The 24205-nt window shown below is 53.8% G+C and overlaps 1 protein-coding gene across 1 annotated transcript in view; it reads left to right on the top strand.

The window, feature by feature from the left end:
- The window catches only part of KASH5 (KASH domain containing 5), a 145771-nt gene that overhangs the window by 101063 nt on the left and 20503 nt on the right, over positions 1 to 24205 (top strand). Inside the window, exons 14-15 of the mRNA XM_075327914.1 lie at positions 10575 to 10679; positions 21503 to 21583. Of these exons, the coding sequence (XP_075184029.1) occupies positions 10575 to 10679; positions 21503 to 21583 (186 nt within the window). The remainder of the gene's footprint in view (positions 1 to 10574; positions 10680 to 21502; positions 21584 to 24205) is intronic.

The following is a 24205-nucleotide window of genomic DNA, read 5'->3' as shown; positions in this document are numbered from 1 at the left end:
CTCCAAATAAAGCCAGGTCCAGGTTCCTACCCCAATAATATTAACACATGTATTACAATAAAGAGACAATGCAATTCAAGCTGAAGAGCCGAACCTGCTCCAAACCAGGCAGACACGCGCAGCGGAATACAGCTGGCATCTGCCTATCAGCTAGCTTAACTTGCAGCTGCTTAACCACGTAAATACTGCTGTCACGTATTGTATATACACACCAGCATCTCATCATGTCTGCCAGTTTATCTACACCAGCATCTCATCAAGTCTTCTAGTCTATGTACTGTACTCCAACATCTCATCATGTTTGCCGATTTATATACACCAACATCTCATCATGTCTGCCGGTCTACATGTAGCACCCAGGGATATGGGATAGTCGGTTCCAGGTAGCATACGCCCTGAGGATGTCATGATGGTGGCCGTTACCCGGTTCCGTGCCCTGGGCCCTTTTTGTAATGGGGGATATTTACAGGGGATTTGTGAATAAAGTTATGCGGGCGTCACACGGTACGATCTATCGTGCGATCACACGAGCGATCGTACCTGCCCCCGTCGTTTGTGCGTCTTGGGCAAATCGCTGCCCGTGTAGCACAAAGTCGTTAAACCGCTGTCACACGTACTTACCTGCTGAGCGACCTCGCTGTGGGCGGCGAACATCCTCTTCCTAAAGGGGGAGGGACGTTCGGCGTCACAGCGACGTCACACAGCCGCCGACCAATAGAAGAGGAGGGGCGGAGATGAGCGGGACGTAAACATCCCGCCCACCTCCTTCATTCCGCATAGCCGGCGGGTGCTGCGGGACACAGGTAAGCTGTGTTCATCGTTCCCGGGGTGTCACACGGAGCGATGTGTGCTGCCCCGGGTACGATGAACAACCGGCGCCATGAAAAATAAACGATTTTTTAAAAATAAGCGACGTGTACACGACTCACGATTTGTGACCGATTCAGCGTCACTCGGAGGTGTCACACGAAACGACGTCGCAAACGATGCCGGATGTGCGTCACGAAAACCGTGACCCCGACGATGCATTGCACGATAGCTCGTCTCGTGTGACGCCCGCATTACTCGTGACGCCACTTGCGGTGTTGCGGCTATGTGTAGGGAGCCGCCGCTGCAAAATGTCTCTACTGGGGCTGATGGTATTAGCAGCTAGTATAGTACTCCCTCTGCAAGTAGGGTATTGCCCCATCGGGTGTATGGTGCAGTGGGCATTGGAAGGAGTCCAGACAGGTGTTCAGTGCAACTGGTTTACTTACTTGGATGTTAACTGGTAGCCCGAGGCCAGCTGGTTTCGCCTCCAGGTCCCCTTCGACCCAGTGCCAGTTTGGTTCTCTGGTACCTTCTTCCCCTGCACCTGTCTCTGGTAGGTGGGTCCCCGTGGTATAGAATACTGGGGGTCCCCGGTCTGTGGTTTGTCCACCTCTGTCCACCTGACGGTAGCGGTAGCGTGAACCCTGTGGAGTTGGAGTCTCTGTGTGGAGTTGGAGTCTCTGGTCCTGTTCCCGGTTCTCCCTTTGCTACTGAGTCTTCGGATTCTTTAGGGTCAGCGAGGTCCTTGATGGTCCTGTCGCGGGCGGCGGGGCGCTGCGCTCACCACGCTCGGGTCCGGCGCTGCTGCTACTGCTGCTCGGTGGCTCGAGCGGTGGGCCGGATCTGGGGACTCGAGCGGCGCTCCTCGCCCGTGAGTGAAAGGGGTGGTTTGTTGGTGGTTGGGATGTCGGTTTGTGACGCCACCCACGGTGTGTGGTGAGGTTGGGGCACCACCGCTGCTCTGTACGGGGATCCTGGGAGCAATGACGGGGAGCAGCTGGGATGATTTCCTCCCCTCCGTGGGTAGGGGGATTTTGGTAGTCCCGGGGCCCGGAGTTGTTGTGTGTAAGGTGGGTTGCGGGGCTTGGCCAGGTGCAGGGTCGCGGGGCAGCGCAGTGCCAGGCGGCATGGTGGTACTTACTCAGCCAGTAACGCACACGGAGTCTCTGGTAAAACAAACGGCTGGATGGACGAGTCCCACAGACGGCTGCAACGGTCACTCCCGGTAGGTTGGCGGTAACTGTCTCTCCCTGTATCGGTGTTATGTTCTTGGCCCCGATGGCTTCCCACCAGTAACCCACTCCCCAGCGGTATATTTGCCGGAGGAGCCCCTTTTGCCCGCAGGCGCTGGCCCTGGGAACCCTAGCTATGGCGGTAGCTGTATTTCCCTTCACGGTTGAGTGGTTGCCTTCAGTCGGGTCTTTATTGCTGGGAAACCCCGGAGGTTCCCGTCGCTGACCGATTTGACCGGTTTAACGGCGACTCCAAGCCTGGTCGGGGTCCGTAGGCCCTGCCGGATGGTGCTGGCTTCTCTTCGCTCCCCGATCCGGTACCGGCGAGCCACCACCCGTCCCCGGTCCTTACGGTTGTGCGTCAATCGGCCTCTCCTGCAGACGGTCACCACGGTCTGCCAACCTTGCTCTCAGGTGCCCGGGCCACATACCCGGACACGGTCAGTCTGCTCCTCACTACCACTTCCCTAACTGAACTGAACTGCAATCCCTTTTCCCGCCTCCAGGACTGTGAACTCCTCGGTGGGTGGAGCCAACCGCCTGGCTCCGCCCCACCTGGTGTGGACATCAGCCCCTGGAGGGAGGCAACAAGGATTTGTGTCTGACTTTGATGTTCCTAACCGGGGTGTGGGGTCTGTTGTTGCAGTACCTGTGACGTCCTGGCTTGTCCAGGGCACCACATTCCCCCTTGGTTAAACGCAGACCGTCCGCGGGCTGCTCGTCCATCACCGGTTTTATTTTCACAACTGTAAAAAGTGGAAAAACATATAAAACACAAGCATTTTATAAAACTTCCCTTACGGGAGGCACTTTCTTAACGTTACAAACATTTTTATTAACGGTACGGCTTCCGCTCTCCCCCCAAACAACCTGGCCCTGATGCTGCCCCTAAGAAGTGGGCAGCACCCCTTGCCCCAGTCCAGAACCAAATTGCTCGAGTGGCGAGTGGGTACGGTCTCTTTCAGGGGACCCGCGGCCATGGGGACCCCTGAACCCCCCGGAGGATTGCCACCGGTTACGGTAGTGGCGGGTCTGGGCCATCCATTTCCTCCCGGCCCATCCTCCCAAATCAGCCTCTCCGGAGGCGGTCACAGTAACAAGCCAACATTTTATTTACATGCCACAAGTTTGTGGTTGCCGGGCTTGTCCGTAAGAAGTTCCTTACGCAACGGTTGCAGAAGGTCCCAACAGGGACTAGTTGCCGGCAACGGCCAGTTCAATCACAGTGCTAATCTGGTCACAGTTCGGTTGATTACTTTTCTTATCATTCAGTTACATTCAACAACATCACACCCCTAAATGTTAGTCTCCCTGTACCTAAGCGGGGGTCGACCTAGGTTGGGACGTGTGGATCTACGGGGGCCAAGGTTGGTGCTGGTGGTAGGCAGTGGGGCAGAGGACACAGCTAGTTCCTCCCCTCGGCTATCGTGTGGGGCAGGCAGAGGCATAGGGGAGTTGGGTACAGGCACATCCATGGGCGCTGGGGCATTAACGGCCACTTCCATCTCTTTTTCCTCCACGGGTTGTGGGAATAGTATTACGGGAAGAATCACTGCGCCGTTCTATGTCGGCCAATCGGCCGGGAAACTGCCCATCATGGTATGGATTACCCCTTTCTCCTTCTCCTCAGCTGGTTCGGTGGCTGGGGCTTCAGTTGCCGTCCTCAATGGTGGGGGACACCTCTTCAGGTGATCTCGGGAAACCGTGGCCAAAGTCTTCCCCTGGTCACGGCTGATCTGGTAGGCCTTTCCATTCTCCCAATTGGTGGGTTGTATTACATACGGGGCCTCCTTCCATTGATCGTCTAGCTTATGGGCCCTTCACTTTCGCTTGAAGACGACATCTCCGGGCAGAAAGAAACCTGCAGCCGCCTTTTTGTTGAAGCACTGCTCCTGCTGCTTCCAACTCCGGCACAAATTCTTTTCCACATAGTCCTGGACCTGTTGGTACTGTGTCCCACCCCACGGTCGAAGGAAGCGCTTCCGGGGCCTCCAACTCCATCTCTAGGTCCACTGGCAGTCGACCAGGCCGAGCTCTCATCAGGTACGCCGGTGTGCACTTTGTAGAGCTGGAAGGGATGTTGTTGTACATATCGACCAGGTCAGGTAGTTTCTCTGGCCATAGGTTCCGCTCCTCCAGCGGCAACGTCTTGAGGAGGTTCAGGACCAAGTGGTTCATCTTTTCGCACATGCCATTGGTTTGGGCGTGGTGAGGCGTGGTCCGAATTTTCTTGCAACCGTACAACTGACAGAATTCTTGGAACACCTCCGCTTCAAAGGCCGGGCCCTGGTCGGTAAGCACCTTCTCTGGGTATCCATGCGGCCGACAGAAATAGGCCTGGAATGCTCTAGCGGTGGTACGGCCGGTCAGGTCCTTGACTGGGACAACCACCATAAATCTTGAATAGTGGTCCACAATGGTCAGGGCATAAGTATACCCACTTCGGCTAGGGGTGAGCTTCACATGGTCGAGGGCCACCAGCTCCAGCGTTGATGCGTAACGATTGGGCGTAGCGGGGCCTTCTGGCTGGCCTCATCCCTTCTTCTCAGTGTGCAGGGGCCGCATTCTCGGCACCAGGCCTCCACAGATTCCCGCATCCTACTCCAATAGAACCGCTCCCTTAACAGCATTTCCAGCTTCTTCCACCCGAAGTGTCCAGCACCGTCATGGTATGCCTGTAGGACAGTGGGCACGTTAGCCTGAGGAATCACCAGCTGGCGAATCTTCTCGTGGGTCTTCGGATTGATTAACTCCCGATACAGCTTCCCTTGGTGCAGGTATAGCCGGGTTCGTTCCTGCAACAAGCGTTGGGCCTCGGCAGGGGCAGTAGGGTCCATTCCAGCAGAGCCCTGTTCCACCAAGGTCTTGACCAAACGGACAGCAGGTGCCTGATCCTGGGCTTCTTGCCACCCCTTACTGGGCAGCGGGTCCAGGTTCACCTGTTGTGGATGGACACGCAACTTCTCAACTGGCGGCCGGTGAAATGCAGGCAACTCGATCTCTTCGAGGTCATCATCATCCAGCCCCTCTTCCGACAGGTGGGGCATCCGGGAGAGGGCATCGGCATTAGCATTTGTACGGCCGGCCCGGTATTTGATAGTGAAGTCGTAATTGGCCAGCCTGGCCACCCACCGCTGCTCCAATGCACCCAGCTTGGCTGTATCCAGATGGGTTAGTGGGTTATTGTCCGTGTAAGCGGTGAACTTGGCCGATGCTAGGTAATGGCGGAACCGCTCAGTGATAGCCCACACCAGTGCTAAAAGCTCGAGCTTGAAGGAGCTGTAATTCTCAGGATTCCTTTCTGTAGGTCGGAGTTTTCAGCTGGCATAAGCGATCACCCTTTCCCTGCAGTCTTGATTCTGGGCCAATACCGCTCCCAAGCCCACATTGCTGGCATCGGTATAAAGGATGAATGGGAGTCTGTAGTCGGGGTGCGCCAGGATTTCTTCCCCGGTCACCGCCGCCTTCAGTTGGCGGAAGGACTCGTCGTGCTTTTCCTCCCACGCCAACGGAGTCCCAGTAGGTCTACCACCCTTGGTCTGTCCCACGAGGAGGTCTTGCATGGGGGCAGCCATTTTCGTGTACCCTTTGATGAAGCGGCGGTAGTAGCCCACCAGGCCCAGGAACTGTCTCACCTCCCTCACTGTAGTGATCTTTTCCGGGTCTGGGGCGACGCCTTCCACTCCCACCACATGTCCGAGGTACTGTACCCTGGGCTTCAACAGGTGACACTTGGAGGGCTTCAGTTTCATCCCATACTTGGCAAGGGACGCGAACACCTCCGCTAGGAGGTGCTTTAGGTGAGCTTCATACGTCTGTGAGTACACGACTACATCGTCCAGGTACAGCAAGACAGTCTCAAAATTCAGGTGTCCCAGACAGCATTCCATCAGCCATTGGAAGGTTCCAGGGGCGTTGCACAGCCCAAACGGCATGCTGTTGAACTCACAGAGCCCCATGGGGGTAGCGAAGGCGGTCTTTTCCCGGTCCTCGGGTGCCACGGCCACCTGCCAGTATCCACTGGTGAGGTCAAGGGTAGAGAAGTAGTTGGCGGTTCTCAGAGCGGCTAGAGATTCTTCAATACGGGGCAGTGGATAGGCATCTTTATGCATTATCTGGTTGATCTTCCGGTAATCCACACACATCCTCATTGTGCCATCCTTTTTCTTGACCAGCACCAGCGGAGCCGCCCAGGGACTGCAGCTATCCCGAATAACCCCTGCCTCTTTCATGTTTTTCAACATGTCTTTGGCGCATTGATAATGTGCGGGCGGGATAGGTCTATACCTCTCTTTAATAGGGGGGTGCCTGCCGGTGGGTATGTAGTGCTGGACCACTTTAATCTGCCCAAAGTCTAGCGGGTGTTTGCTGAAAACTTGCTCGTATTCCTGCACTACCCAGTATACCCCGTCCCTGTGATGTGTGGGGGTATCGTCAGTGCCTACATGCAACTCTCGACCCACTCACCTAACTGTGCAGGGGGCGCATGGCGACTGGCGGAGGGCAAGGAGGTCGGGGAGACTGCCTCTTGGATGGTGTGGGGGTCCAGGGTTAGCAACTTGGCGAGGGTGGTGTACCGGGGAAGCCTAACCTCCTCTTCCCCACAATTTAATACTCTCACGGGCACTCTCCCCTTCTTAGGCCGGTTTCACACATTCGGCTTTTCGCCGGTTTGCCGGATCCGGCGCTCTCCCATACAGTGACTACAGTACAGTGACAGCGCAACAAGCGCCGGTCACATGCTCTCATGTGACCGGCGCATGTGACCCGGAAGTTACAGCGCTGTCACTGTACTGTATTGTCTGTACGGGAGAGCGCCGGATCCGGCAAACCGGCGAAAAGCCGGATGTGTGAAACCGGCCTTAACGTCTACCACTCTCCGGGCGGCCATTACGGTGGGCCAGTGTTCGGAGGGCATGGGCTCTACCATGGCTGGGTAATCACGTCCCTGGGGACCTACCGCTGCCCTACACCAGATCATCATTTCGCTCCGGGGAGGCACAGTTAAAGGGGCCACATCCATCACTCTCACTCCCCCAATCTCTCCTCCCGCAGAGTTCACTTGCTGCCGGTACATCAAGGCCCGGATCTCTCGCTGCACCGCCCTCTGTCGACCTCCCGCTGCGGTGGCGGCCAGCTGTTGTAGTAGGGTCAGCACCTCACTCATGCAATGCTCCATTACATGCGTTCCTAGCACCACCTTTGGATCATGATCACTGGGGTCATTCCTTATCACAACCATCCCTTGGTGTTGTAGCTCGGTCCACCCCACAGTCATAGCCACATGTTTGTACCCCACTTGGGTCAAGGGGAGGCCATTAGCGGCGATCAATGTCATGCTGCTGTCTGGAGGGGCAAGTTCATCCTCCCCCCAATACCGTTGATATAGTGGTTACCTGAGATCCAGTGTCCAGGAGCGCCATCAGCGGGACGCCGTCCACAGCCAGAGGGATGATGGGGCGGGCCCCGATGAACCGGTCCCGCCAGTCGGGGGGGCCACTGGGTTCTACTCCTGAGGATTGGCCCTTGGCCTCAGGGGTTGTTCGTTTAACGGACACCGTCGGGAGTAGTGACCGGGCTTGCTGCACTTGTAACAGATCGGGGGTCCATACCGTGGGTCAGTAGCCCTTCTCCGCTGCATCCAGGGGACATCTTCTGGGCGGTCGGCGAGCTGTACCCCCCCAGGGGCCTGGACCTCGTTGGAAGCTGCAGTGTGGCGAGGATCTTGGCGAGGTCTCCATCCATATGACGGACTTGGGCAGCCAGTTCCTCCATCATTCTGCCAGAATTCGCAGGCGCTGCAGGAATTGGGGGAGAAGGGGCTACCACGATGGGAGCCGTCTCAGCCGGCCACGGGGCCGCTCCAGGGACTTCGGATGCCAGGGGCTGCAGAGCCTTAATGGCCCGTTCTTTCAACACGGCAAAGTCCACATCAGGGTGCTCTAAGGCCCACAGCCGTAGCTGTTTGCGGACCTCCGGGGATCTCATCCCCTGCACGAACTGCTCTACCAGCATTTTGTTACTGTCAGCATCATTGATGGTATCCACCCGCTTCAGCGTCCGGAGAGAAGTTTGCAGACGCAGGGCATATTCTCTGATACTGTTGGTAGGTCGCTGTCGGCATTGGTAAAACTGCATTCGCAGCTCAGCCCCGATGCGAGTTTCAAAGGCAATCTGTAGCTTTTCGAAAATAGTGGCCATGGAGGACCGGTCCCCCTCGGCCCAGGTCTCCATCTCCTGCTCAGCTGCGCCGGTTAGCTGCCCCAGCACCACCGCTGCACGCTGCTTATCAGTCAGGGGGTACAGTTCTAAGAGCGGGCTAAGCTTCTTCTGGAAGACCTGCAAGGTGTTAGGTTTCCCGTCGTACTGCGGCAGCCAGGTAGCTCCGGGCACATAGGGCAAGGAGAACGGCATCACCTGAGCAAGGGCGGGGGCCACGGCCCCTCCCGCTCCTGCAGCCAGAGCACGGCCGGGCCCATTTCCATCTACTGGCACGTCTGCGGCTACGTCCACCGCTCCCCCAGCGGCTCCGTCGGGCGCAGACATCTTGTTTCCGTCCCCCCTTGGTGTTTTTCCGGCACCTCCTCTTCAGGGGCGGAGCTTTGGCTTTCGCGCCTCCACTGCTCGGGAAGACGCTCGAGCGGGGACTTTTCGCGCCCAAGATGGCGGCTTCCGAACATTTTCGGCCGGACACCTCCGGCGGGACACAAGGCGCACTTCTACCAGGCGGTAGAACGGTAGGATCCTGTTCGTGACGCCAAGTTGTCGCGGGCAGCGGGGCGCTGCGCTCACCACGCTCGGGTCCGGCGTTGCTGCTACTGCTGCTCGGTGGCTCGAGCGGTGGGCCGGATCCGGGGACTCGAACGGCGCTCCTCGTGAGTGAAAGGGGTGGTTTGTTGGTGGTTGGGATGTCGGTTTGTGACGCCACCCACGGTGTGTGGTGAGGTTGGGGCACCACCGCTGCTCTGTACGGGGATCCCGGGAGCGATGACGGGGAGCAGCTGGGATGATTTCCTCCCCTCCGTGGGTAGGGGGATTTTGGTAGTCCCGGGGCCCGGAGTTGTTGTCTGTAAGGTGGGTTGCGGGGCTTGGCCAGGTGCAGGGTTGCGGGGCAGCGCAGTGCCAGGCGGCGCGGTGGTTCTTACTCAGCCAGTAACGCACACGGAGTCTCTGGTAAAACAAACGGCTGGATGGATGAGTCCCACAGACGGCTGCGACGGTCACTCCCGGTAGGTTGGCGGTAACTGTCTCTCCCTGCACCGGTGTTATGTTCTCGGCCCCGATGGCTTCCCACCGGTAACCCGCTCCCCAGCGGTATATTTGCCGGAGGAGCCCTTTGTGCCCGCAGGCGCTGGCCTTGGGAACCCTAGCTGTGGCGGTAGCTGTATTTCCCTTCACGGTTGAGCAGTTACCTTCAGTCGGGTCTTTATTGCTGGGAAACCCAGGAGGTTCCCGTCGCTGATGGATTTGACCGGTTTAACGGCGACTCCAAGCCTGGTCGGGGTCCGTAGGCCCTGCCGGATGGTGCTGGCTTCTCTTCGCTCCCCGATCCGGTACCGGCAGGCCACCGACCGTCCCCGGTCCTTACGGTTGTGCGTCAGTCGGCCTCTCCTGCAGACGGTCACCACGGTCTGCCAACCTTGCTCTCAGGTGCCCGGGCCACGTACCCGGACACAGTCAGTCTGCTCCTCACTACCACTTCCCTAACTGAACTGAACTGCACTCCCTTTTCCCGCCTCCAGGACTGTGAACTCCTCGGTGGGTGGAGCCAACCGCCTGGCTCCGCCCCACCAGGTGTGGACATCAGCCCCTGGAGGGAGGCAACAAGGATTTGTGTCTGACTTTGATGTTCCTAACCGGGGTGTGGGGTGTGTTGTTGCAGTACCTGTGACGTCCTGGCTTGTCCAGGGCGCCACAGTCCCCTTTGCTGTGCAGGTGTTAACAGGTCAGCTTGAAGCTCCTTCCTGTCCTAGGGTCCTGTACCCAGTCGGTGCGTAGTTCTGGAGTACTCCACCGTACTCCACCGGCAACTACTTTCCTGGGTACCAGGTCACCGCTAACCCAAGTCAGGATGCTGCTCAGTCACACCCTCCACCTTCACTAGACTTAGACTGACTCACTACTCTCCACAGTCCGCCCCTCCCACCTGGTCATTTAGTGGACTGGAGTGGCTCCACCTCTAGGCGGCCATTCATTGGTCCCACCCTAGCTGGGTACCATTGTATGGGGGATTGTAGGGGAAAACTGGGATTACCTGGGTTCTTGGTGTTACCGGCACTGGGGTTCTGGGTCCCTAAGGGGGTAGGCCCTGCATCCTGGTGGAGATGCAGAACCTTGTAGCACCCTAAGGCGTTCAGAAGCGCTACATATATGCTGTACACCAACATCTCATCATCTCTACCGGTCTATACACAGCAGCATCTCATCATATCTGCCAATCTGTATACACCAGCATGTCATCATGTCTGCCGCTAATACCTGTGATTAAAAAAAATCAAAGGACATATAATTACATTTTGTGTGTTTTTTCAGTCCAATCCAAAATTACAGCTGCCTGATCCCGTGTACCACACATTTCACAGTTCTGTTGAGGTGGGAAAAATTGAGGAGGATATCTGGCTAGATACTGAAAAAGAGGTAAAGGAATTATTTTTTCTTTCTATCTAATCTATTTTAAATAGTGAGGATGTGCTGTCCAGCAGATCAGCACGAGTAATCAGCCCTCTGATGTGGCCAAACAGGGAGTACGCTCTACTTAAACTCCCAGCTTACTGGTTTACTCATTGTACTCTATTCTACAGTTTTCTAATCCTGATCTTGACTCGACTTGTGATCCTGACATTGTGGTGCCCCTGAGGCTCCAGGCGCCACACGGTACTGCATCTCCCTTAAGATGTGGTACTTACCCCGGGTAAGAAGAGGTTAACCACTGGAGTTCAGAGCTTACACAACATCCTGCATCCTGTGCTCATACAACATATAGGTTATACAACACAGCCAGTCAGCAGTTACACAATTCAGGTGGTCACTATAGCAATGTGTTTTTCCTGGGCAGGGTGAGTCATCAGGAAGGTGGGGGCTGACTGGGGAAGTTAGAGAGCACACAGGAAATCTCGTCAGATCAGTATGAGACGCAGAAGAAGTAACAAGGTCGCTGAGGGGTGTGCTGCCTAAGCTTCTCTCAGAGGGGCCACCTGGGATGCGTGCTTAAGAGCTAACCCGGGAAGGACAGAAAGAGTACCAGGACATCATGGACTCGTAGGACCATGGCGGCGGAGGGTGTGCGGAGGAAGGAAAGGAGAAGGAAACGACCTGGTGGAGCTGGTGAGATAGAGGAGCAGCACGGTAGCCGAAGGGTGAGCCCCCAACTGCCCCTTCGGGATTGGCACCACACAGGGTGCAGAAGCCCTAGGGTAGAACACACTGCATGTTGGACTACCAGAATCTGCAGGGGAGGGGGATTTCATGTCCCATTGCCCACCACCAAAAGTCCCGGGGTACCAGCAGCATATAGAGACAGCAGCCATGGCCACGGTCGGGTCCATAACAAGTTTCGCTCTGCCTGCGTACGGGACGGCGACTAAAGCCAAGGACACTGGGGTCCCCAAGTAGCTTCACTCCACGGGGATCCACACTACAAGGCGCAAGGAAGAAGGTCTCACACGCTCCACAACACCGGGGGTGACCTCTGTTTCATCCGGGATCGGCTGGGGCCCAGCACGGCAGTGACCGATACCCTGAGGGCAGCATCCTAAGAACTGTGAGTAAAAAGACCTCGACCCGCAACCACTGCCTCGGGCTCTTATTACCGTCACTCCGCGCTTCAGCACCAACGGCCCTTCCCCCATCGTCACCGTCCTCCCAGGGGCTCGCTCCACCTGTGGGGAGCTAGACTATCTAAGCTGCGGTAACATCAGCCCCGGAGGAGAGCAACATCTCGCAGCGGCGGCTAATCCCTGGTCTCGCACCACAGGTGGCACTGCAAAGCTAGCCCCCATCCCCCTTGCACCCTCTTTTCATGTAGCTGACGGGGCCACGGAGCCGGGTCAGGTCAGTCACAGCAACCCCAAATACCACTGGCCCAGTGACGGGTGGCCCAGCAGGCCCCGTGGTTCACTACAACTAAGTCTGGCTTCATGATCTCCCATGTACTTAACCCTAGCTAGGCTGACTATGCTTATTTTGACCTTTTGCTATGTGACCCTGACACTTCCAATGACTTTGGTTTTCTCTTCAAACGTCTCCTTTGCTATTGACCTAGCTAGTTCAACTACACTTACCTCAGGCTCGCTACACCGGCCAGCAGCTACTTGGTGGACACAATTAAGGGGCCCCATTGTAATTTCAGATCCATGTTAAAGTGTGAAGTCCGTAGTAGGAGTCATCAAGCCTGTCTGAAGTAGCCTCTGTGAGCTGACTGTCTCTGGCAAAGTTTACATCCTAGAAATGAAGGCTCAGTTTCTAAGAACAAAACTCTGCATTGCACATTATGGACATGCAATGAAAACTGCTTAACTAAGAAATTGTGAAATTCTGCCTTTTCTTTAAATGTATCTATATATCTATCTACAGTCATCACCAAAAGTGTTTGCACCCTTGAAAATGTACTGGAAAATGAAGTATTTCTCCTAGAAAATGATTGCACGATTTGTTGCACCCCATGGAGAAAGGAACATCAAGATCTCTGGAGATGGACTTGTAACCTTGAGATTATTGATATTTTTCAACTTTCCTCAGACAGTTCTCTTCTTCTCTTTCTGTTCTCCATGCTTAGTGTGGCACACACAGACACACAATGCAAAGACTGAGTCAACTTCCCCACTTTTTATCTGGTTTCAGGTGTGATTTTCATATTGCCCACACTTGTTGCTTGCCACATGCTTAAAACAAAGCTGTTTACCCACAATTTTGTATACGTGCCAACAATTTTGTTTCAGACGATTTTTGGGGTTGTGTGTGAAATTATGTCCAATTTGCATTTTTTTTCTCTGTCTATTGTTGTGTTGTTCTAATATTCACAAAATTAATAAACATGTAATTGCAGTAAATTTCTGAGAGAAATACTACTTTTTCTAAAACAATTTCAAGAGTGCCAACACTTTTGGCCATGACTGGATGTACAGTATATCACAAGTGACTACATCCTTCACATTTTTGTAAGTATTTTATTATATATTTTCATGGGACAACATTGAAGATCTGACGCCTTATACAATGTACAGTGGCAGTGTGCAGCTTGTATAACTGTGTAAATTCGGGGCTCTTTAAATAACTCAACACACAGCCATTAATGTAAAAACCACTAACAACAAAAGAGAGTACACCTTTAAGTGAAAATAGCCAAACTGTGCCCAAAGTGTCAATATTTTGTGTGGTTACCATTATTTTCAAGTACTCTCTTAAGCATGGAGTTCAGTAGAGTTTTACAGGCGTCGCTGGATCCTCTTCCATCCTCTATGATGACATGATGAAATCACGGAGCTGGTGGATGTTAGAGATCTTACACTCTTCCACCTTCCATTTGAGGAGGTCCCACAGATGCTCAATCGGGTTTAGGTCTGGAGACGCTTGGCCAGTCCAGCACCTTTACCCTCAGTTTCTTCAGCAAGGCAGTGGTTATCATGAAGGTGTGTTTGGGATCGGTATTATGTTGAATACTGCCCCGCTGCCCAATGTTCAAGGGGAGGGGATCATGCTCTGGTTCAGTATGTCACAGGACATGTTGGCATTCATTGTCCCCTCAATGAACTGTAGCTCCCCACAGCCGGCAGCACTCATGCAGCCTCATCTCATGACACTCCCACCATCATGCCTGACTGTAGGCAGGAAACACTCCTTTTTTTCCTTCTCACCTGGTTGCCGCCACACACGCTTGACACCATCTGAACCAAATAAGTTTATCTTGGTCTCATCAGACCATAGGACCTGGTTCCAGTAATCCATGTCCTTAGTCTGTTTGTCTTCAGCAAACTGCAGGCTTTCTTGTGCATCATCTTTAGAAGAGGCTTCCTTCTAGGATGGCAGCCATGCAAACCAAAGTGATGTAGTATGTGGTGTATGGTCTGAGCACTGACAGGTTGACGCCCCCACCCCTGTAACCTCTGCAGAAATACAAGCAGCACTCATATGTCTATTAGGAAAAGATGACCTCTGGATATGACGCTGAGCACGTGCACACAACTTCTTTAGTCGACTATGGTAAGGCCTGCTCTGAATGGATCCTGTCTTGTTAAACCACTATATGGTCTTGGCCATTGTGCTGCAGGTCAGTGTCAGGGTGCTAATGTGACGCCCTGGACTAGCCAGGTAGTCACAGGTAGGCCCTTGCATAACACCAGTCCCAGAGAGGTAACACCAGCCAAATACATACACCCTAGTCACCTCCCTCAGGGTTTGATGGACACACCAGGGGGGCGGAAACAGGCGGTTGGCCACGCCCACCAAGGAGTCCAGAGGCCTGAGGCAGGAAACAAACAGTCAAGTCGGTTGTTGTAGTCGGTCAGTCAAGTTGAGTCAGTGCTGAGAGGAGTGGAGTTGGAGAGTTCAAGTGCAGCAGACCTGTGCCCAGGTCTGCCGCAGACTGACAACAGGTGTCTGGGTCGGAGCCCAGTCACCTCTGGCTAGGAGGCAGACGGTGGCCTTAGCCTGCAGGAGCCGGGAAGACGGCCAGGTGGAACCGTAAGGGACCGGGACAGGGTAGGGGCCCGCCAGTACCGAACCAGGGAACCGACTGGAATCCGGAGCACACAGGGGGGGTACTCAGACCCTGAAACGAGGTCCAGAAGCCACTGGACCGAGTTAATTCACTGATTGAGGTCTGGACTATAGGTCCTTTCCCACCCAAGTCCCGACTGAAGACAACAGCCCACCGAGGGGGATAGAAAGCCACTGCACAGGCAGAGAGATCCCACGGGCCAGCGTCTGCGGGCAAACGGGCTTTCCCGACACACATACCGCCGGGGAGCGGACTCCCGTCGCTGAAGCGAAGGCAGTCTACATACACACTACATGGTGCAGGAGAAAGGCAAAGACCACCGAACCGGGTGGGGGACTAGATGCAACCGGCTGCGGGCACCGACCACCATCATCAATCATAGTGAGTACAACTGTGCCCTCAGTCCGCGCATCGCCCAGCACTGCCAAGCACCGACATACCATCCCAATCGGGTCCTGGGGCCATCACCCCTACCCACGGAGGGGTCAACACCTTTGCTGCAAAACATCTCCCCCGGGTGCCTAGTAAACAGCAGCGGTGGTGTCCACATTCACCACAGCCCGTGGGTGGCGTCACGAACTTAACTAAAAACCACGGCTCCGGCCGTAAACCTAACCCCCTACGTAGTGCCAGCATCCTTTCAGAGCGAAATGACCCCGGGTCTCGAGGCGCTCGAGCCACCAACCAACGAGCCCGGATCCGAGTGGCTCGGCTACAGCCAAGCGCGGGGCGGTATACATAGACTCTTCTGGCGTCACGAACAGGATACTTACCTAATCACCTACCTGGTAAAGTGCACCTTGAAGTGGAAGTCAGCGGTGACCCGTTGAAAAATTTCAGAATCCGCCATCTTGCCGCCATCTTTTGGAGCGAAGATTCCCGCCAAAGCCTTCTTCCCTGTGAAAAGAGCGCAAGAGTTGAAGCCCCAACCCCTGGGAACACGGCCGTGCCGAAAAGCGAGCAGTCGAAAAACGAAGCTGAAGAAGCGAGTGCCGCGAAAAGACCAAGGGGGAGAAGCGGGAAGATGTCCGCGCCTAACCTCGACGGCGGAGTGGCACCGCTGGAGCGGCGGCGCCCGCAGGTGTGCCCGATGATGGGAACGTGGCGGCGCTCACTCCGGTCGCAGGAGCGGGGGAGGCAGCAGCTCCGACGGTCGCCCAAGTAATGCCAATCTCCTTGCCCTATGTGCCCGGGACTGCCTGGCTACCACAGTACGATGGGAAGCCTGACACTTTGCAGGTGTTCCGGAAAAAGATATGCACGATTCTCGATTTGTATGCCATGACTGGCAAGTAGCGTGCAGTGGTAGTGCTAGGGCAGCTGACCGGCGCGGCCGAGCAGGATGTAGAGACTTGGGCAGACGCGGACCAGGCCTTGGTAACCGCCATTTTTTTTATAAACTCCAGGTCGCCTTTGAAACCCGCACGGAAGCGGAGTTACGGATGCAGTTTTACCATTGTCGGCAGCGACCAAAGGACAGTATAAGAGACTATGCCTTGCGGCTACAAACAGCCTTGCGTATTCTAAAGCGGGTGGACCCCATCAATGAGACTGACAGCAACAAAATGCTAGTGGAGTAGTTCCTGCAGGGGCTGGGGTCCGCCGAAGATCGCAAGCAGCTGCGGCTGTGGTCCTTGGAACATGCCGACTTGGACTTTGCAGTACTGAAAGAGCGGGCCATCAAGGCCCTACAGGCCCCAGAGGCCGGCAACCCCGATCTGCCATCTTGGCCGGTCGACACTGCTCCTGTCTCGGTAGTACCCCGTATGATCCAGGTGGGGTTCAAGGAGGTGACCCTGACTGTGGGACGGACAGAGCTGAGACGTCAAGGGATGATTATGGTGCTGAATGATTCCAGTGACCGCAACCCAAAGGTGGTCCTCAGGCCCAACGTGATTGAGCACTGCATGGGGGAGGTGTTGAACCTGTTGCAACAATTGTCTGCCACTGCGGGAGGGGGCCGGCAGAGGGCAATGCAGCGTGAGATCTGGGCCCTCCTGCAGCGACAGCAGGTGAACATGACAGGTGGAGAGATTGGTAGTGTGCGGGTGATGGATGCCGCGCCTTTGGTGGTGCTGCCGCGGAGTGAGATGATGATTTGGTGCAAGGCAGCAGTAGGACCCCAGGGACAGGATTACCCGGCAATGGTAGAGCCCTTGCCTTCAGAGCACTGGCCCACAGTAATGGCAGCCAGTGGGGTGATTGATGTCAAAAAGGGGAGAGTGCCTGTGAGAGTGCTGAATTGTGGAGAGGAAGAGGTCAGACTCCCCCGCTACGCCACCATAGCCAAGTTGTTCACCGTAGATGCACATGCTATGCACGAAACAACCCCCACAACCACTGCACCCCACTTAGGCAGTGACCCTCCGCCCGAACAATTAGAGGAGTGGTGCCGGGAGTTGCATGTCGGCACCGAGGCTACACCTATGCACCACAAGGAAGGGGTATACAGGGTAGTGCAGGAGTACGGGCAGGTTTTCAGTAAGCACCCGCTAGATTTTGGGAGAGTTAAAGGGGTTCAACACCATATCCCCACGGGTAGGCATACACCCATTACAGAGAGGTACAGGCCAATCCCACCTGCACACTACCAGTGCGCCAAAGACATGTTGAGGAACATGAAGGAGGCAGGGGTCATCCGGGATAGTTGTAGTCCCTGGGCAGCTCCATTGGTGCTGGTGAGGAAGAAGGATGGTACCATGAGAATGTGTGTGGATTACCGGAAGATCAACCAGATAACGCATAAAGATGCCTACCACCTTCCCCGCATTGAAGAGTTGCTCACTGCGCTGAAGACTGCTAATTATTTCTCTACCCTTGACCTTACTAGTGGCTACTGGCAGGTGGCGGTTGCACGGGAAGACCGCGAGAAGACTGCGTTCGCTACCCCCATGGGACTCTGCGAGTTCAACAGTATCCCGTTCGGGCATTGCAATGCCCCGGGGACCTTCTAGAGGCTCATGGAGTGCTGTTTGGGGCATCTCAACTTCGAGACTGTTCTGCTGTACTTGGATGACATGATTGTGTATTCCAAGACGTATGAAGCCCATCTGGAGCACCTCGCAGAAGTGTTTGCGGCCCTCGCCAAGTACGGGATTAAGTTAAAACCCTCTAAGTGCCATCTGTTGAAACCCAAAGTGCAGTACCTCGGGCATGTGGTGAGTGCGGACGGCTTAGCCCCGGATCCTGAAAATATTACCACTATCCAGACCTGGCCGCAGCCAACCATGGTAAAGGAGGTGAGGCAGTTCCTGGGCCTAGTGGGCTACTACCGCCGTTTTATCAAGGGGTACACGAAGATGGCCGCTCCCATGCAAGACCTCCTCTTGGGACAGATGAAGAATGGTAGATCTCCTGGACCCCCGTTTGTCTGGGGTGAGAAGTACGTGGAGTCCTTTCAACAGCTGAAGTCGGCCCTGACAGGGGAAGAAATCTTGGCTTATCCTGATTACGGCCCCCCGTTCATCCTTTACACCAACGCCAGCAATGTGGGCCTGGGTGCGGTTCTGTCCCAGGTTCAAGATGGGAAGGAGAAGGTGATCGCCTACGCCAGCAGGAAGCTCCGGCCAACAGAAAGGAACCCCGAAAATTACAGCTCCTTCAAGCTCGAGTTCTTGGCCCTCGTGTGGGCAATAACAGAAAGGTTTAAACATTACCTCGTGGTGGCGAAGTTCATTGCCTACAAGGACAACAACCCGTTAACCCATCTGGATAGGGCTAAGCTGGGCGCCCTGGAGCAGCGGTGGATGGCTCGACTGTCCAATTACGACTTCACCATCAAGTACAGGGCTGGCCGCAAGAACACCAATGTGGATGCGCTGTCTCGAATGCCACATCATTTGCCCGATGAAGGGATGGAGGAAGATCGAGCTACCCGCATTCCATCGGCCACAAGGTGAGAAGCCCTGCGTTGGCCAACAGCAGGCGAATCTTGACCCGCTGCCCAGCCAGGGGTGGCAAGAAGCCCAGGATCAAGAGCCTGCAGTTCAGCTGGTCAAAACAATGATTGCCCAGGGTTCTTCCACGGCCCCCTCCGAAGCTCAGCGGTTTTGGAAAGAGAGAGACTGCATCAGGGGAAGCTGTATAGGGGGATGATCAAACCAAAGACTCATGAGAAAGTTCGCCAGCTGGTGGTGCCCCAGGCATGCGTACCCAAGGTCCTGCAGGCCTACCATGACGGCGCAGGACACTTTGGCTGGAAGAAGCTGGAAATGCTGTTGAGGGAACGGTTTTACTGGAGCGGGATGCGAGAGTTCGTAGAAACCTTGTGCCGAGAGTGTGGTCCCTGTACACTGAGAAGACGGGACAAAACCAGTCAGAAGGCCCTGCTACAGCCGATTGTCACCCACCAGCGCCCTGAGTTGGTCGCCCTGAAAAATGTCAAGCTTACGCCCAGCCGGAGTGGGTATACCTACACCTTGACCATTGTAGACCACTACTCGAGATTCATGGTGGTTGTCCCCGAGTGCACGCCTGCATACCTGATGAGAGCCCGGCCGCGGCGGCTGCCTGTGGACATAGAAATGGACATAGAGGTGCCCGAAACTCTTCCTTCCACTGCCAACTGGGATGCCAAGCGGCAGACGCAGTACCGACGGATCCAAGAGTATGTGGAACGGAATCTGCGTCAAAATCGAGAAAAGCAAGAGCAGCGCTTCAACATACGGGCTCAGGCTGCCCCTTTTGGACCAGGGGATGTGGTTCTAAAGCGCAAAAGGAGAACACACAAGCTCGACGATCAGTGGGAAAGGACCCCCTATGTCATACAGCCAACTGGATGGGAGAACGAGAAGACCTACCTGATTAGTCGCGACCAGGGGAAAACTACAACCACGGTGTCCAGGGACCACCTGAAGAGATGCCCGGGTCCCCTGAGACTGGTTGACGGGGTCCCCGTGCCCATGCCGAGCGTGGAGGAGAAAAAAGGGGTGATCCATACAGTGATGGGCGACTTTCCAGCTGATTGGCCTACACAGAACGGCGCGGTGATTGTTCCTGTAATAATGTTCCCACAAGCCGTGGAAGAAATGGAGCCTGAGACGCCCGCCAGTGAGCCACTCGAGCAAGCGCCCAGGGATGCACCTACACCATGCCCCCGCAGGTCTCTACCCGCTATACCTAACACACAGGAAGAGGGACCAGTTGTCCCCTCTCCCCCATTGCCTCCACCAGAAAGCGTAGCACCTAGAAGGTCCACGCGCCCTAATCTAGGTCAGCACCCGCGCCCACCGAGGAGTCCAGAGGGCCCTGAGGCAGGAAATAAACAGTCAAGTTGGTTGTTGTAGTCGGCCAGTCAAGTTGAGTCAGTGCTGAGAGGAGTGGAGTTGGAGAGTTCAAGTGCAGCAGACCTGTGCCTAGGTCTGCCGCAGACTGACAACAGGTGTCTGGGTCGGAGCCCAGTTACCTCTGGCAAGGAGGCAGATGGTGGCCTTAGCCTGCAGGAGCCGGGAAGATGGCCAGGTGGAACCGTAAGGGACCGGGACAGGGTAGTGGCCCGCCAGTACTGAACCGGGGAACCGACTGGAAACCGGAGCACACAGGGGGGTACTCAGACCCTGAAATGAGGTCCAGAAGCCACTGGACCGAGTTAGTTAACTGATTGCGGTCTGGACTATAGGACCTTTCCCACCCAAGTCCCGACTGAAGACAACAGCCCACCGAGGGGGATAGAAAGCCACCGCACAGGCAGAGAGATCCCACGGGCCAGCGTCTGCGGGCAAACGGGCTCTCCCGACATTCACAAAGCTGGGGAGCGGACTCCCATCGCTGAAGCGAAGGCAGTCTACATACACACTACACGGTGCAGGAGAAAGGCAAAGACCACCGAACCGGGTGGGTGACCAGACGCAGCCGGCTGCGGGCACCGACCACCATCATCTTGGTTTATCAGAGACTCTTGTGCATCAATCATAGTGAGTACAACTGTGCCCTCGGACCGTGCACCGCCCAGCACCGCCAAGCACCGACATACCATCCCAATCAGGTCCCGGGGTTATCACCCCTACCCACGGAGGGGTCAACACCTTTGCTGCGCAACATCTCCCCCGGGTGCCTAGTAAACAGCAGCGGTGGTGTCCACATTCACCACAGCCCGTGGGTGATGCCCCGGCCGTAAACCTATCCCCCTACGTAGCGCCAGCATCCTTTCAGAGCAAAGTGACCCCGGGTCCGGAGGAGCTCGAGCCACCAACCAACGAGCCCAGATCCGAGTGGCTCGGCTGGCAATCTTCTTATAGCCTCGGCCATCTTTATGTAACAATTCTTTCTTTCAGATCCTCAGAGAATTCTTTGCCATAAGGAGCCATGTTGAGCTTCCAGTGACCAGTATGAGAGAGTGTGTGAGAGATAACACCAAATGTAACACCCCTGCCCGACATTCACACCTGTGACCTTGTAACGAATGAGTCACATGACACCCGGGAGGGAAAATGGCTAATTGGGCATAATTTGGCCATTTTCACTCAGGGGTGTACTCACTTTTGTTGCCAGCCGTCTAGACATTAATGGTTGTGTGTCGAGTTATTTAGAGGACACCAAATGTACATTGTTATACAAGCTGCACACTGACACTGTACATTGTATCACAGGGTCAGATCCTCAGTGTCGTCCCATGAAGAGATATATTTACAAAAATGTCAGAGGTGTACTCATTTTTGAGATATACTCTATGATTAGCTTTTAAGGTTTTACAGAAATATAATTTACATATAAAATAGATTTAATTTTATTTTTTCATTTCTTATAGCTTAGTTATCTAAAGCAAGAAGTTGACATGTTACTGACCAATTTGCATCAAATCACTTCTTCTGGACAACAAGCTACATACGTAAGTTATCAAAACACTGCAGACGTAAGTCAGGTTTGGAAGAATTCTTCTAGGCCAGATACAAAACAACATGACAAGTTTGCTGCAATTAATGTAGCGCTCCGTATCTGCCAACCCTCAATAGGGATGCATGCAATGGTTATGGGGAAAACACAACCTGACATTCTTTTACACCTTTCTAACTTTGGATAAGTAGGAAAAAGGGAAGAGGGGAATGGAACCAAAAATCAGAAGAAAGTCGTCTGAGCAATCTAAGGACACAACAGTGACTGTTTATTTCTATTATTTCTTATCTGTGATGTCACTTGTATTGAGCGAGGTTGCACACTCTTAAGCGGGCTTTACACGCTGCGACATCGCTAGTAATTGCTAGCGATGTCGAGCACGACAGGACCCTCCCCCGTCGTACATGCGATATCTTGTGCTTGCTGCCGTAGCGAACATTTTCGCTACAGCAGCTTCACACGCACTTACCTGGTCGGCGACGTCACTGTGACCGCCGAACAATCCCTCTTTCAAGGGGGAGGTGCGTTCGGCGTCACAGCGACGTCACCGCGACGTCACTAAGCAGGCAGCCAACAGAAGCGGAGGGGCGGAGATGAGCGGGACATAACATCCCACCCAACTCCTTCCTTCAGCATTGTCGGTGGAGGCAGGTAAGGAGATGTTTGTCGTTCCTGCGGTTTCACACACAGCGATGTGTGGTGCTGCAGGAACGACAAACAACATCGTACCGGCAGCAGTAACGATTTTATGAAAAGGAGCGACATGTCACCGATCAACGATTTTTGACGTTTTTGCGATCGGTTATCGTCACTACTAGGGTTTACATGCTGTGATGTCGGTAACGGCGCTGGATGTGCGTCACTAACAACGTGACCCTGACGATATATCAGTACCGATGTCGCAACGTGTAAAGCCCGCCTTAGTAAGATTGTGGCAAGGAGTATACATATCGCATACATGCGGTGATGTGACACTTCTTGTAAGTCTGGCATTTTATTTTTCCTGAAAAATCTTCTATGTCGTTGTTTTCCAGTTGTTTCAAGAGCCTATTCCTAATGGTTTTGACCCTCTTCACTGTCGTTTTCTGGTCTTTTTTTCCCTCCATTAAATATTGAAGAAATAATTACTGGGTTTTTTAAGCACAAAAAGATGGCAAAATGCTGAAATTAAAGTCTAGGCGTCTTTTGTGCTTTACTATTTACTGGAAAAGTGTTCTGAATGGTAAACTCCAAAAGAATGGACATATCACTTGCCGTTTTTAGAAACCTTAAAGGGAACCTGTCAGGTCCATTATGCACCCAGAACCACGAGCAGTTCTGGGTGTATATTACTAATCCCTGTATACACTAGCATAGATAAAGAAGAAAGTAATAGTATTTCTAAAGATCTTTTATCGTATGCTAATGAGCGCAGGGACTAGTCCCAAGGGCGTTGCTTCCATTGCTAGTCGGCCCCTGTGTGTGTGCTAACATGCTAATGAATACGCAGGGTCACAGGATGATCTCACTCACCTCTCTGCCGCCATCGCCGCCCGACGCTGGATTTCGAGTCAGTGCATATGATCCTGGACTTCCGATCATGCGCACTACATCAGTTTGAAGCCAGGACGCGTACACCCTGCTTCATAGTGCGCATGACCCAAACTCCAGGGTCATGAGCACTGAGCCAAAATCCAGTGTCAGGCGGCGATGGCAGCGGAGAAGTAAGTGAGATCATCCTGTGACGCTGCACATTCATTAGCATGATAGCATGCCCACAGGGACGTACTAACATGCTAATGGAGCCGACTAGCCAGAGGAACTAACACCCAGGGGACTAGTCCCCTCGCTCATTAGCATACGATAAAAATCTTTAGAAATACTTTTTCTAAAGATCCCTTTATCTATACTAGTGTATACAGGGACGGTTAGGCAGGGATTAGCAATGTGCACCCAGAACTGCTCGTGGTCCTGGATGCATATTGTACCTGACAGGTTCCCAGTAAGTGGTTAAAAGACATTCAAAAGACTGAACAAATGACCAGCAAGTCGTTTTTACACAGAAATGCATATGTTCATTCTTTTGAGCCTTGTATATACAGTCATGCACCCTTAAAATTATTCCAGAAAATGAAGTATTTCTCTTAGACATGTTTTGCCATACACATTTATCTCCATTGTGTGTATTGGAAAAAAACAAAAACAAAGAAGAAAAAAGGTAAATTGGATATAATTTCACACAACTCCAAAAATGGGCAGACAAAATTGTTGGCACCTTTACAAAATTGTGGGTATACAACTTTTCTTCAAGCATGTGATGCTTGTTCTGAGTCACCTGTGGCAAGTAACAAATGTGGGAAATATGAAAATCACACCTGAAACTAGATAAAAAGGGGAGAAGTTGACTCAATATTTACTTAGTGTGATTGTGTGTGCCACACAAAGCATGGAGAAGAGGAGAAGAGAACTGTCTGAGGACTCGAGAACCAAAATTGTTGGAAAAAAATCAACAGTCTAAAGGTTTCAAGTCAATCTCCAGAGATCTTGATGTTGCTATGTCCATAATGAAAGCATTTACAACCCATGGCACTGTAGATGATCTCCCTGGATGTGGACAGCAGAGAAAAATTGATAAAAG

Source organism: Anomaloglossus baeobatrachus, chromosome 11 (genome assembly GCF_048569485.1).
Source record: "Anomaloglossus baeobatrachus isolate aAnoBae1 chromosome 11, aAnoBae1.hap1, whole genome shotgun sequence".
In the NCBI taxonomy this organism is placed as follows: domain Eukaryota; kingdom Metazoa; phylum Chordata; class Amphibia; order Anura; family Aromobatidae; genus Anomaloglossus; species Anomaloglossus baeobatrachus.
This window is presented reverse-complemented; position numbering and strand designations above follow the sequence as displayed.